This window comes from Hyposmocoma kahamanoa, unplaced genomic scaffold (assembly GCF_003589595.1).
Source record: "Hyposmocoma kahamanoa isolate Upper Pololo Valley unplaced genomic scaffold, ASM358959v1 63, whole genome shotgun sequence".
NCBI classification, from domain to species: domain Eukaryota; kingdom Metazoa; phylum Arthropoda; class Insecta; order Lepidoptera; family Cosmopterigidae; genus Hyposmocoma; species Hyposmocoma kahamanoa.
Window position 1 is genome coordinate 4775153 of NW_020653851.1, and position 16474 is coordinate 4791626.

The 16474-nt window shown below is 34.8% G+C and overlaps 1 protein-coding gene across 3 annotated transcripts in view; it reads left to right on the forward strand.

Moving 5' to 3' along the window:
- The window catches only part of LOC113229884, a 215438-nt gene that overhangs the window by 189852 nt on the left and 9112 nt on the right, over positions 1–16474 (forward strand). For all 3 annotated transcript variants that reach the window (XR_003310446.1, XM_026463570.1, XM_026463569.1), the window contains exon 7: positions 7326–7576. Coding sequence is in view for 2 of the 3 variants with exons in the window: in XM_026463570.1 (XP_026319355.1) it covers positions 7326–7576 (251 nt within the window). In the remaining variant the exon portion in view is untranslated. The remainder of the gene's footprint in view (positions 1–7325; positions 7577–16474) is intronic.

Below are 16474 nucleotides of genomic sequence, written 5' to 3' on the forward strand. Positions count from 1 at the left end.
AAATTTTCTCTTGCTACTGTGACTTCTAATCTTCTTCAATACATAATGTAGCATCATTAGAGTTGACAAAGCTAGCAATAAGATTCCGCGTAGCAGTGCCGGACGAGATCGCACGAAAAATCGCGAATTCCGTGCGCAAGCGCTTAATAGAACGTCTGAGATGCATTTCTATTTCACTTTACATTTGTGTCAGCTTTTATCGTTGATGCTAAAGAGTTTTAGACTAGTTTACACATAAATTGAACCTACTGAAGTAAATTTAAGTTGCAAAGTACTTATTAAAAAAAATCAAATTTAAAAAACATAGCTTAACACGTTTTATTTTCATAAAAAAAATTCAATTTTTTTATTGATGTAAAACGTCATGAATTATTAAAAGTTATAGAATAGAGCTTTTTTGTTTTTGATGTAGTAGTAGTATAGTCATGCGAGGTTGTTAGTATGTATTACACAAATAACCCTGTATCATCGAGTATATAACAAGAAATAAAGACGAAATAAGGGACATCCATCCTTGGCAACTCATCAGGTAAATGGGCCTTATATCACTTTTATACACTCCCGGACACGTAATTCGAGCCTCCTCACATTTTTAGTATTAAATGCCCTAGACTTAAACAATGTTTGATTGATCAAAAACTATTGAGAAATTTTGAAACTAGTATACTAAATGTCTTTTCCATTAATCCTTGTAGGAAATTTGGATTTGCAAAACCGGGGGACAACTTTTTTCCGACGATAACACTATTTTTGTATTCTAGCCCTTTAAGACAAAAATGCGAGATGGCGCGAATTATGTGTCTGGAAGTATATATCAACTCCGTTTGCGTTGAAATCACACATTAGAAAACTAAAATAGTACAGCGCCCACAACTGACCTGTATGTACGTCTCCGTATATTCAGAAAATATTCTGTATTTATTGTAATAAAGACAATATCTCTAACAATGGGCGCTGTTCCATTCGGTGGTGTGGGAAAAACAGCAAAACATCTAATTACAAAACAATCAGCATCACATTTCATCGGTAATTAAATATGTAATTTTGCAATTTTCGTCCATTAAAGATCAAGTTAAACTGGTCCTTTGAAGAGAAACAATTGACGACACCCGTCGATTGTTTCGAATTCGGGCTGCCCAATCGGAGCGCAGTTGTCACAGATATGATTTGGCAGAATAGTTTGCAAACAAATTAAATGACATTTCGTCTCTATATATGGTTATATACTCAATGCTACGGGACCTCATAAAAGCCGAGACGTCGCTTTAAAAAATTTGAAAAAATTATTTCATTAAAATTTTAACAAACTTTGTATCAGCTGTCGCCAATCAAGTTGCTTTTAAAAGCAAAAACTGAAATTACATTTCTGTTTGTGTCTTGCGAACCATGTTCCATTTGGACTACAGCACTGTCACAGCTTATAAATCGCTAAGCCCCATAAACAGACAAAGACATATGACTCCATTGAAGAGTCGCCTTGTTCAAGATATCATCAGAAAAATGCTCTATAACCCTCCATTATAATATTGCCTCGTATAAAATATTTATCAAAATGCGCCCACGTAAAATATTGACGCATAATGAAACTTTAACCACTATAAATGTCAATGATGTTCCTTGAATAGTGTTGAATGTCATTCTAATACATCCGTGAGAATTTAATGTGAAAATGAGTTTAGTTGTGTTCTCAGTATTAATAGGGTTTTCATTTAAATTAAGTTTCACAAATCCAGCAAATACTAATTTACGTTCTTCAACTTTCGCATAGCATTGTGTGACAAAATCGATGAAACTTTAACAGTAGTAGTAACAATATAACTCCTTGTGAAGAATCTGTCCAGGGAATTACTGCCACCTTACATATTTCTACCGCCAAGCAGTAATGTGAGCATTGTATTTCAATTTCGAAGGTGGTGGTGAAATTACAGGCATATGGGACTTTTATCTCAAGCTGACGGGCGCAGTGGCAGTGCCCCTCAGATTTTTGCGATTTAAAGCTCTGAACAGCACTGCAACTATTATGGACTGTCTGTCCACCGGACGCACGACTTGTTCGTCCCACCATTTGGTATCTGTGGAAAGAATGAGTCTGCCGTCCAGTGTCCATGGGACCTATAAAGAACCGTTGGTTTTGTTTGAAAAAGTAAATATATACTCGATATAGATCCAAATAAAAACAGTTTAATTTCCAATGGGTAGAACATCCAATTTCCAATCGCGAAAACCCGTTCGATATGAACTTTAAAGAAGTCAATAATCTCAATACATACAAATGTCATAAAAGAAGTGTATTTTTGTAAGTGGAGCACTTCCGTAATGTCCTTGCATACGTAACTTTTTTAGAAACTCATAAAGTTCAAGAAATAATCACCAGTTACCAGACGATGACTAGAGACGTAACAATGATACAGTTACCTTGTCTCAGACCTCACTCCCCCGCTATACAATGCACTGACCTTTACTTTATCATTAAGAAAATTGTTAACGAATATACAAAAAATAAATTTCTCATAATGCATAGTTCCCACGCAACCTAACGTTTAAACAAATTTAACCTTGGCTCTGTTAAATATCAATTTCAATATACAAATAAGCCTAAAAGAATAGCAAAGCACATGACGACGTTCTGAGAAATGTGATTCTGCGTGTGATGTATCGTTCTTACTCCTGTTATCTTTTTGATACGATTGAAGCGATCTTTACACCTCGAGTCCTTTCTGCTTGTCACAACGTTCCACTAATCGTGTCATCACTTTCATATTTTCATAACTTACTAAATCTCCCTATATTGTCTCCCGAATGTTTTGTTCTACCAAGTAAAAACAATCATCTTTCTTTGTGAACGCATTGCATATTTCCTCTACAATTATAAAAGACTACTTTAAAATAAACTGGTTTTAAGGCAAGGTGATCTGCCATTCGATTTATTCGTTTTATTGGCCTTCCGTATATGTCAACAACTGATAACTTAAAACAAGTTTAAATTCATTATTTGGCTATGAATGTAGACAATGTTCCAAAACCGATCGTATTTCCCGGATACAACATAAATACAAATACGTTTGTTACAGAGGATGACAGTACTAAAGCCCAAAACAATTTGTCACACAATTTTCCTTTCAACGTACTTTTGTAATTGGGCTCGAAGGAGTGTATGAAATAAAACAAAGACAAGTAATTTAAAATAAATTACAAATCAGATTTAGTTCTCATAGTTCGTAACCGCATAAACCTGCCCTCCTCAGTAGCTTATTGTTACACAACAACGCAATCTCCATTCCATCTGAAGTATTGCACCTCATTTCACTCAAACTATATTGCAAATTTCTAACAAAACATTCACAGAGTTAGCAGCTATCAACATCCAATATTGGTTTTGCCTCAATGGAATCTATGGGAAATAAAACCGCATTGGAAAGATTCCCGCGATTCTCTATCCAGGATAAGATTTGTTCCTGTGTCTTCAAGTTTCTCGTTTAGCGGTCTACCTGTATTTATCGGCATAGGAACTTAAATCTATTGGGTAATAATTAATGTTCCATGGAAGTCGTGATACTAAGGGACTCGAGAGTTTTGTTAGATAGTCGTTTAGGTCAGAGGCCGTGTCAGCGAACATATTCTTCGTGATATATGTCTTTTACTCCTGGCTACTTACGTACCTCACACTGAACCTTAATTTAAGTGATTGCGTTATTATTTCTATTGAAAAATATTCGATCTAAATCACATAATAGCTCTTACACTTCATATATTTGTGTGTAAGAGCTATATATATAGTATGTTATTCACTTCTCTTAATGCATTTGCGTTAACGATAACATCGTCTATATCTAACTAAGCAACTTTTATTTTTCTAATACAGATCAAAGCAATCTTTGTATCTGTATTGTTCGTTCACATGAGCTGCAGAGCGTCAAATTTCGATTTCATCATGAAGGTCGAACGCATTCGTGACTGACTATGGCATAACTGGATCACCGAAGAATGGCACCATTTGCCTATAACACATTGCTGAATTCACTTTGAAATGGTAACTAGATACAGCGCTGCAGTTAGTCCATTGTATTGGTTTTTTTGGGTTATATACATGTAATTAAAGGCAATAATTGTAAAGCAGTTGCAGTCAGTTTTTTATGTTCTACAAAATCTATCCTTTGCAAGCAAATAAGGCCATTGGTCTTGAGTCTGTTAATGTTCGTGTTATCGTATTTCTAACGGATGTCGAAACTAAAATCAGATTTCCACAGAGCTAATTTTTTTAAGAACTACAACTTATTCGACCCAAGTCCAGCACTGGAAAGCGATAGAAACATTAAGAGTTGAGTAGACAAAATCGTGACCAATGTTATGCAAAACAGCTCGCGACCGACAATAGGAAGCTGAAATCGAAAGCGATCATTGCACAAATCGCACTCTAAATTAGAGCAGGGACGATGCTGTCATGATTTTGTACTAAATTTAAAAATCATACGTGTCGGTCATCTAAGCTGGCTAAGGAGATTAAGGAATTTATTTCGTTTTAGTAATTTTTACACGTAGCTATTCAAAAGACATTGACTTAATGTTTTACAGTGTTTAGTTCACCAGGGACTCTCTCAAGGTCGCCATATATGTATACCCTATATTGTATTTAGTATGTACACAGTAGTGCAATTTTCATAGATCTTAACACTTTTGTAGTTATGGACTACTTAATTATCACTAGTTATAATTAAATGTATCGTATTACTGTAGAACGGTAAATTATTCTCGTTAACAGTTTTTTTTAGTGATAGATAATATTATTATCTACAACGTATTCTAAGATATTGCCATAGCATAATTATTTTTTTTCTTACATCAAGACTAAACATAGCGTCATCTCCGTCTAGTAAATTAGCAGGCAGGTCTGCGCTTGCACTAATCTGGATTCTAATCCCGTTGCAACACGCCGTCTCAGGTAGTTCCACAAGCTAGATATGTGCGAAATGTAACGTCTTGTTCGCTTTATCATAGTCTGGAATCTATACTTCTTGGACCTTGTTATAACGGGAATTTGGTTTGGAATACGAAAATTGTGTTGGTTGGGTAGCATTAGTTCTTGATAATGTGAATAACCAAAATAATCAATTCATCAAAAAGCTGATGGTCGTGTCCCTGAGAACTTTTTGTAGCAATATGTAACTGTTTCCGTGTGTAAATGTATCACTTTTCAGCTTCTCTTGGGAACAGTTACGTGTTTGCTTTAACGACAAGGTAGTCTGCCGCAAGATCCGTTCTTTCCTTTTGCCTTTTCTTTTGCCTTTCTATATCTTTCAGATAATGCAAATGAAAGATAATTTCAAAAGGATAGTGCGTCATCGAACATGATTTATTAATATTGTTTGTTTACATTAAAATAACTTTAAACTTTAATTTTGGTCTAATTGATACGAACTTCCTGGCAATTATTACTAATGGTACAAATGGCTGGCCCAATGCAATTACCAGATTGTGCCTACGTAATTTATTGATGCATTAACGTAATTAAATGTAATTCTATAATATCATGTAATTATTACGTAATTTTGTAAATAGTCAACACTTACCTTTTGTATTTGCTATGTTGTACTATATTGTCCCACATCATTAAAGCTTACATTCAATGCACAATTTGAACGCTAAAAGCTAATTCTGTGTTCTTTTGGTCCCTTTGTCTTTCAATTTCGAGACTCCCTTTACTACGTATGATTTCCCAACATTCCCTACCTCATCGGTAACGCCTCCACCATGAACTTTAATAACACATTATATTAGTTGAATAGAAGGATAATCCAATTGCTAGCTTATTGCACTTAGAATGCTTTCCGCTCAATCATCCAATGTAATTTGAAGTAAACATTTAGGTCAATGTACTGAACATAATCGATATTACCCTTTTGTAGTATACATCTTATTTGATGTACTTTAAGAAGTTGATAATTGAGTCGGTAGTTTTTGTTATTATAAATTAAATGGAAGACACGTGTGTTCTATTTCTTTGTTGTAAATAAAAAGGTGTAAAAGCTTCTGAAGACGTTTTTACAAGCCTCCCGTAGCTATTTGTTGCATACATTCTGAATTTAGTTTTAATACTGTTATATTTTTCCAACAAAGGCATCCTATAATAGCGTAAAGCTTCTGGAGAGAGAACTTATTGTTGATCTGAGAAAGCGTGCCTAAAAACTTTTTTGACCTTCCCAGACTCACAAAAAGCAATTTCCAAATATAAATCATGACCTACAATCACGAAGTAAATCACAAACTGCAACATCACTCTTTGTTAACGAGTTCAAAGTTTATCCCACTCAATTCTCAATAAAAGGGCTTCAAACTACAATTTGAATTTGCAACGCATGATCCCAACCTAATAATCGTTTTGAACACAATTGTGAACATTTAGCGTGCGTTTGCGCAAGACGACATTGTGTCGTGATGCTCTGATCGGTGCAATCACTCCTCTTCACGACTCTACACACCTTCAGCTATTAGCCGGGTAAAGGTTGTATAGCTGGCTTCATTACACGATGTCATTATGACTGGGTATTGTAAAAATAAACAACGTGAATGACAAGGTCAGGAAGATTCGATAGCTTTGAGCTTTTGAAGGAGATCCGATGGACTGACATTTCAATGCCTTTGTTGAATTCATTAATGCAACCAAAAAAATCTCCAAAATTATTTATCTAAAGTCGTTATCTGTAACACCATTCAACAACTAAATTATTTTTATTGATACAAAGATCGAACAAACAGCAGCAAATCAGCAGACCTCATGAATTTCTATATGTTCTTGTTACCGATATTTTTTATTTAATGGCTTTTTAGCCGTAGCACCATCTATGGTAAACCTAAGTAAGTTTTCCTTCACTCAGCTAGGTACCTTTAGAGCTACTAGCGGCTGACAAGAGATGTCGCTTTATCTTTGTCGCTTTGTCTGTAACATAAATTATATTATTATTTGAATTGTGGTGTTCCACATGATGGCAGGCCATGACAGAATAACAGCGAGGGCTATGTAAGTAGCATAGTCCTCAGAGGTTGAGTCATGAGCCCTTTTCAGATGCTTTTATTTTTTTATTTTTTTTGTGCTTCTTTTTTGTTTTTTATTTTATTTTAATTGAATTTATTTTTATTTTTTTGTTGTTTTGTTTGAAATTTATGCATGTCAAATAAAGCCTATTTTATTTGATTTTATTATTTCTTGTAGCCATGAAGGCTTGACCCGAATTTGAGTCTTTAAAATGGACTTTGAATTTCTTCATTTGGTAATGTCATATTATGAACATGTTCCTCGTTACTAAAAATGTTCTTTCTCTCTTCCACAGTCCAAAGACCAATGGACATCAAGAATAGACCTCGCATTCCAATCCCGGACGAGGACCCTTACAGCATTGCCAGTTCCAATGCCAACGGTTCAGGTTCCAGCGGCTCGTCGGGAGGCTATGGACACAATGGACATGGAGTGGTGGCGGCGACCAGGGAACAGCTTATGATGCAAATGGGACAGAGGAGAGGGGACAAACCTCCGAAACTTCCTCCGAGAGAGAATGGTTATGGGCCTGCTGATATTCCCAAGGTAAGATAATTACATCTTTTAGTGCAGAACCTTTGAACTACAATTTCGCTTAATAATAAACAAATGCACATTTCCGGACACATAATACTAACCACTTGCATTTTTATTCTTAAAGGGCTATAATAATACAAAAACATTGTTATTGTCGACGAAAAAGTGCTCTCCGGTTTTACAAATTCAAATTTTCAACATTCCCATCTGAGCTTCGGAACGAACCAGCTGACGATACGATTTTTTATAGTGCTTGTTGCTGGTCTTTGTTTTTGGTTGTTATCGATTTTTTGCCATAGCGCCATCTGTGAGAAATCTATGAAAGTGTTTCTGTAATAACTTCACAAACATAATTGAATATCGAAATAACATAAAAATAATAATTTTATATCTCCCAACATTTCACATCGGCAACACTACGACCAACGTCTTCGCTATTTTGGTATGACTTCTCTTCGCAGTCGTAGACTGCTCCTGGATCTGATGGTCCTGTATAAAATACTTCGTGAAACCACTATTTGTAGCGAAATTTTGACAGCAATCAACTTCGTATTTGCCGCACAAATAAAGGTTGTAATGCACTAATCACTAAAATATACAACGAGTACAATGTCCTGTGTAAAAAAAGTAGTGACATAGATATCCATCATGACACGCCCTTCCACTTTCGTCGTAAAGTTTCATCCTAATCGAATCCTTCAATTTCATACCCACAAAAAGTCATGTTTGGATCATCAAGTTTGGATTTATGTTTTTTTATAACTAACCATATTGATTGGTTTACACTTTTGCTCTAAGAAATAATGAAATGTTATTGCAGTTAATATTATTATATTTCATTTTTAATTTAATTATTTATTTAAATTTAATTTAATTTTCATAAATGTATTTCAATTATTATGTTCCAAAATTATAAATATTTATAGTTTTTATAACTTTCTAAAACATCAACCAAATGGTTGAGTAAAGCTTACCTGTAACTGGAATATATATAAGAACAATGCAGAATCTAACCTCTAGTTTATACTAGAAGTAATGCTTATGCATTATATGTAATTCTGTTGATTTGCAAATAAATAAAAAAAAATCATGGTAGTAAGACATCGTTATATTGAATAAAGTTAATATTACAATTGCTGCAAATAGTTTTTAGTCAAACAAAAATTGTTCAAATTTAAGGCATTTAATGTTGAAAATGCAAGGTGGTTCAAATTATGTACAATACCTGGTATAAATACTACGTACCATGGTAAATTATGCACCAATTACCTGGACTCAAACTAGTAAATTCCCGGTAGTCTGTGGTAGGTAAGGTTAGTTAGGACATAATATTATTCGATATGAAATTTCTCATGAAATGAAATATTATGTCGATTTTAAGGCTTTCGTGGTTATTCACAAATTAGAGATTTATTACCACGGTATGAGCAATTTTTATTTTCCCGATATTTCAGATCGGTTACACGCTCCATGGTCACGGGTTGACTGATAATTTCGACTAATACCATTTTACAATATAGATTTTAAGGTTCTCGTAGTTGTTCACTAAATAATTATCACTAACTACAGGTTCTTACCACAGTATGAGTTTCTTTTATTTTCCCGATGTTTCAGAACGGTTACACGCTTCATGGTCACCGGTTCACTGATAATTCCGACTCGTACCGGTTTACAATATTGATTTCGCTTTCGTGGTTATTCACTAAACAATTATTATTAATTACAGGTTCTTACCACGGTATGAGTTCTTTTTATTTTTCCGATATTTTAGAACGATTACACGCCACATGGTTACGAGTCAACCCGTGACCTGTAAACTATTGACAATGAAAAGAAGTGTCTGAACAGATTACAAAGAATGTCTAAACATCAGCAAATCAATAACTAATCGGACAAAAAAAAACATCTTTATGTAAAATACTTATTGGAAGCAGACTAACTTATCTGCCTGTCTTTAAAACACCAAGCAACAATCTTAATCCATAATTAGTAAACTAGTTTACCTTCCAAGGGCTAATGTAAACCTAGCATTATTCGATTCGCCACAGCTCCATTATTAAAACAATGCCTGCTAAAGGATAATGCGCTCGATTTTGTGGTATTTTGAAATAAACTTTCTGACGTTTTCATTTTTGCAGTTTAAATGTATTCCAGCACGTTCATCGGTATAATTCATATTTGTATAAAACTTTTGAGCCGTAATGCGAAATTTCCTACTGTAAAATTGCTTTCCTAGAATTGGTACTACCAATCGCTTTCACTTTCGCATTACGGCTCAAAAGTTTTATACAAAGATAAATATATCGATGAAAAATACATAATGGCCCAGGTTTCAGACGAAGTTGCGGAGTCCAGTCTGATTGAAGGAATTTTTCTTTGTGTTCATGTGTCGATCTTTGTATAAACAAAAGTATAACAAACTAATGGATTAGGGTAAAACCGAGTTAAATGGCCATAGGGGGCAAAAGGTCAATCGCAATATTTCAATGATCCGCTAATAAGATGGTGATAGTTATTGCTCAGTTCGCATCGTATCGTGTCTAAGTGCAAGTCTAAGTAGGGCGAATATGCTGAGCAAAAAAAAAAGAGAAAGTAAGTAAAAACCTTGTTAATTGTCTTGACTAATGATAAAATTTTTTAGAGGGTTCATGTTTTACACTACTTTACTAATGAAGTTATTTTTTCAAAATATGGATTATTTTTATATTTATCGCTTAGTCCACATCCAATGCTTTGTTATAAGCTCAAAATTTTACGTGTTATGTTTGTTCTTGTTTAAATTTTATATGTGGCCACCTCTCCCGGAATATTAGGACAGATGCCCAATCAAAATCGGTGTAAGATGGCCATGTGACCAACCTATACCGATCACACAAAGGTCTAAAATATTAATAAAATAATTTATTTGTTTTCGGACTTGTTTTAGATGTATACTAAATGCAAAAGAAAGGTAGACGCAATGAGAGGGAATTGCACTGAAGAATCATTAAAAGCAGCTATTAATGCTTAGGAAATCTCCCAATACTTACTTGTAAGGGGCCCGAAACTTTGGTTTGTTTGAAAAACAAATATACGCGATTTAAATCCGGAAAAATAGTTTCATTTCATATGTATATAACAATCGCGAAAACCCAAGAATTTGTAGCTATTAAAGCTGCTGCTGCTATGAAACCCGTCTCATCGAAGACTGACTTCAATGCGTCGTGTGCCACTTTTGGGTTCAAGAAAACTAAGAATTTGACGACATGAAGAAAAAAGAAGACATAAAAAAACTAAACACCAAGTAAAAGAAATATTTAAGTCTAGAAATAATTACTGGCCATACCCATAGTGCTATGGTCCTCTCACCCGGATACCTTGGAAGAGATGGCCAATCGTAATTTATTTTTAAACTAATTTTAAGGTTGGTCTCAAGACAATTTGTTCTATTTTCTGTTAAGTAATTATTAGTTAATTGTTCAAAGTTTAATAAGAAATAAAGATTTGCAATGTAATATCTAAAATTTTATTTCGACAGCGTTTAGAAAAAACTATGGCGGTCTGCCCCGGTTTTATCCTAATTGTAATTAAATTTATTGAATGTCAGGGTGTTTCACCATGATTCAATTACTTTTTGTGAAATTCCTCCACCAGTTTGTTATAATAATTACTAATACAAAGAAAAGAACAGTTAGAAAAAAATCCTTCGATCCGGCTGGATTCGAACCAATGTCTTCTAGCAAACCGTTGCAGACGCTATGCCAACGGAACGAACCAACGGACTTTACGAATTTTTCTATGTTCTTGTTGCAGAACTTTGTTTTGGTTTTCTAACGGTTTTTTCCGTAGCGCCATCTTAGAGAAATCTATTTCTTCACTCAGCCAGGAACAATGGAGTAATTTGACAAAAAATAAAATTAATATCATTCATTGACCTTAGGTCAATGATATCATTATGGTATTTAATTAAAAAATCAAAATTACAATTAATACAGCGACATCTCACGTCTCTGGTAGTTGAAAGGGTACTGGCTGAGCGGAAAGTCTCATAGATTCCTGACAGGTGTCGCTCACGGCGATATAAGCCGAAAAAACCTGATACAAGATCTGTACAAATTATTAGAAATTCGTAAGGTCTGCTCGATCTGTAGCTCAGTTGATAGAGTGATCGCCCTGGTTTGGCACAGATGCATTTTAGTAGCAGTAGAGGTCCTTGTGAAAGAGTTCATTCAGGGAAGTACTGCCACCTTACCTATTCCTGCCGCCAAGCATTAATGTGGTCGATACTACGTTCGGGTTTTGAAGAGTAGGGATGCTGGTGAAAGTACAGGCACATGGGAATTGTCAACTTAAGTCTCAGGATGACAGACGCAGTGGCAGTGCCCCTCCGATCTTCGCGTTTTAAAGCTCTAAGTGGCACAGCAATTGTAATGGACAGGCGTGTCGCTTACCACCAGATCCACGACTTGTTCGTCCCGACACTTGGCATTATAAAAAAAAATTATATTCGATCTTTGTATTTCATAATTATAAAAATAATAGTGGAGTAATTTCACAAAAATTAAATTATATTCAATAAAAATAAATATTAAAACATACATAGTTTATTGCACATAGTAGCAATACGACATTTACTTTTATGACTACCATTTCAGTGTGACCGCTAAGTACGCCCTTAGAGGTGACATTGAAACTAAAAGCAAGTAAACCTATTTTAGTTTCATAAATTATTTTGTCCTCATCGTCACTGGTATATTTGATATTTTTGTTAATCTCACTCAATTTTAGCATAACCCAAATGTAACAAGCTGCACACAAACTTAGTAGCAGCTGTAGAGCTCCTTGTAAAAGAGTTCGTCCAGGGAAGTACTGCCACCTTACCTATTTCTGCCGCCAAGCAGTAATGTGACTATTACCGCGTTTCGGTATTAATGGGTAAGATTGCTGGTGAAATGACAGGTACATGAGTCTTGTCAACTAACGTTTCTTGGCGTCAGGCGTAGTTACAGTGTCCCTCAGATCTTTGCGATTTAAAACTCTGAGTTGCACTGCAACTGCTATGGACAGGGGTGTCACTTACCACCAGGCCCACGACTTGTTCGCCCCATCACTTGATATCATTATCATAAAAAAATCCATGTATTATGAAAACCCTGGCCAAACTCCAGGATTAGTTAATTTCCTAAATTGGTTCTATCAGAACCTCATTTTCTAGCGCCTTCAGTGCGAACCGAAGGGTATCCGAGTTCAAAGTCTAAGTTACGCATTGATATTGTAAATTCAAGTCATCAATATATTATCATAATTATTAGAAACCTTCTACGACCAGATAACTCATGAACGCTTCCTATTTTATATTTTTTTAATTCCTTGAAATCATTCGAACACTAACACGAATAAGACCACGTATCGTGTTAGTATACTTAGTCAATTTGCAACAAAAATTGACGAAGTAATTTGCTCAAGTGAAAATTGCCTCACAAAAACATATTGGCATTGTTAAGGCCGCTGTGCAATTGCATGGCTATTTTTATTATGTTACTGCTATAGTGTACAAGAAATGGAGTAGTACAACTTCACGGTGGCATTAAGGACGTGCTTGATGCTTCTATTCCACCAAGTTTCCTTCGGCAAGTTTTCTGTCATAACATTTAAGTAATTGTTGAAAATTGTTTGTTATTGAGATGAATTACATACAAAAACTTCGTTTATTTTTTTAAAAAGCACTTGGCTAGAAATTCAAAGCACGCCATTGTTGGCGAAGAGAGACTCTCACGTTTAACAACATATACATGCCTACCTACCCAAATAAATAAAACATAATTCAAGCGTGATGTTTTGAATAAGTATTCGATTTATAAATTAAAAAAAAAAACTTTTCAACGCTGAAAATTCAACCATTAAAGCACTAGTCAATGAATGAGAAATACAATTTTAAATACGTTATTTTAAAGTACCATTCAGATCAACTCATTCGTTGTTGCGATGGTAGAAATTAGTTTTTTTTTTATGTTGTCAAGGGACGGGACGAACAAACCATGCTCCTAACCATGCCAATTTTAGTCTTCATATCGTGCCGATGGCATAGACTATATAATGCTTGCCATCGTGGTGAGAGGAATTGGCAATCGGCAAAAGCAAATAAATGTTTATTTTATTACAGAGGTCCTTACACTGCGATTTAAAACTCTGAGTTGCACTGCAACTGCTATGGACAGGGGTGTCACTTACCATAGCCTTCCAATAAATACACAGCTTTTATAGATAGATCCATTTGACAGCTACGTCAGACATATAACCACACACGCAGATAAAAAAATGATTACGTCATTAAAAATGTTGAGCCTCGAGACCACTCATTGTGAAATAATGTAACTTTAAAGCGTGAAAAACACAGACAGCGGTTCGGGCGGACGGGACAGGACGCCCGCGCTCGGTGTGTTGTCGTCCATGTAAATACACGGAATTATACCCGCCGCGGCCCCGACCCGACTCGCGCCCAACCCGCAACCGCTCTCTGTTTGTTTCGCGCTTAAAAGAATGCTAATTCGATATGAATTCTATGAGTAAAATGTCGAAAAAAAGCAGTGACTGTTTTCATTTATTAATAATTAAAAAAATAGTTTCTGAATCGGATACCAAGGCAAATTATACGAAATATTTTATTTCCTCTCTCTCTCTATCTATCTATTTTTTGGGTAACCTTTGTTAATTTGCTTTAATTTTTCTTAATAAGTAAGGCTGAAACCTTAGAATAATAACGTATAGAAACCTAGTCCGCACACGCTAAGTGAGGCAAATTGAAGCGCGCCAAAAGGGCCTACACGAGCGGGCGGGCCTTCAGTGCTCAATGTCAACTTGCACCGCGAACAGATCAAGAATTTTAGCTAAAAATGACGAAATGTGCGGTAAATGAGTGTAAAATACGTCAGACAAACATAAAATAGATAGTAACATCACATTCCACAAAGAAGTAACGCGTTTCAACTTGTATTTTTATATAAATATTCACTAAAACCGAAAATTAACCTACTACTAAAACTAGCCTACATGAATTTGACTTTTGCCTCACTTGTGACAGTTCGTTTGATATGAAACTATCATTCTATGCGTTATTATTCTAAGGCTGAAACATCTTCAAAGACAATCTGCTGCTTATAATGCCGTAACACTATGTACATAGTGTTACGGCACAAACAACAACAACGTTTTTATTATGTTACCATTTTGCAAAATGCAATTTGTTTGATTGGTTATATTATATTCACACACAATTTGTATGTTGTGGTTTTCACTGATTTCGCTCATGCGCTAATGTTGCCATTTCGACTCTTGTTTTTTTTTTTGAGAAATGTAAGGCCATTATAGAGCCTAGTTTAAAAAAAACAAAACGTTTATTTAATTGCGTAAAAAATAACGTATCGTTTCAAAATGTTGTTGGAATAGTACCAAAATGTGAAATTAGTATTTAAAATCGCGGCTTCGTTTGTATAATGGATTATCCGTGATTCGCAATTTGAAATGTATGCAATGCGAAATTGAATTTCGTTATTTTTATTCTCATATCTAAAATCTCAGGGACAAACCCAAAGAGGTTGATAAAATTTAAATTGAAAACAATAAATCACTGAACGCGGTTTTGTGTATCACTTTAATAAATTAACTTGAATGCATATTGGTCTGATAAAGAAGGTAGTGTAAACAGTATGGTTAAGAAAAATGTGTTTTTATTTATTGCATTTACTTACTTTTAAGTCAAATTGGTTTAAATAAAAATAGATTGTACGCTACGGAGCAAAATAGTTAGGCTTGGGGCGCCACATTGAAGAATAATAGAGTTCCGAGATGGATATAATTTTACTTCTGATTGAATTATTACACTTTTTATTTCCACAAGAGGAATGAAAATAAAAACCTTGCCAGCTATCAGGCCAGTTATGTTTTTAAATATTTTTTTGCTCGCGATTTCGGTCGCACAGTGTTGTGAAACGTTAAGTTCTAAACTCATGTTCGACATTCAAAAATCATTATTTCCTAAGCCCATTTTTTATTCTGCATTGCAGTCCACCTAGCCCACCACCGAGTAATGTAAGATTATGAATGTAGTCGCGGTGTGCAAGCCATCCCCGAATGGCAGTCTTACACAGCAGGATTTTTTTTTATTTATTGGTTTTGGCAACAAGGTCATCAACCTAAACTAATTTTATAATGCAACAGAAAAGCAATAGCGTGTTTTAGTGGATTGAAAACTTAAATACATATAAATTTCTACACATATTCAAATTATAGATATCAATAGTAAAAATTAACAAAATGATAATACTTTATCATATTCAACGGTTGCTTTCAGTTAAAGGTGAAAGTCCAATTCGATTAGAGCTCGTCAATTTGAGACTTCCCTTATTTTAAAGTTGGTTTTACACGTGTAGAAGTGCGAGCAGAAGATATCGAAGTGTACGTGCAGTTGTATACTAATAGTCAAAATTCCTTTCTAAAAGTTGTTTATTTAGAAAAACCACAATGGCCCTGTACTTTGGATTGTAAGCGCTATATTAGAACATCCATTCGGGAAAAAAGGTACTCAAGGTTTTGTCCTGAGATAGAGGTAGAAAAACCCATCAATGATCGATCATAACCTTTTTATTCCATGTGAAGTACCTACGTATCGAATGTCGCATTGAATGTCGAACATATTTTGAAAATACCTTTCTTTATTAATACTAATTCATTTCACTTATATAACTACTAACTTGTATGATTATTATTAATACAAAGATGGAACACAGAAAAATTTCTTCGACCCGGTGGGACTTGAACCCACGACCATGCTGCGCCATAGCATTTCTCTTGCCAGTTAAACCACAGGTCAAGTTACCGAGTTGTCGAAATTCTCCTATGAGTTTTATTATAGACTTTCGGCTTTCATCG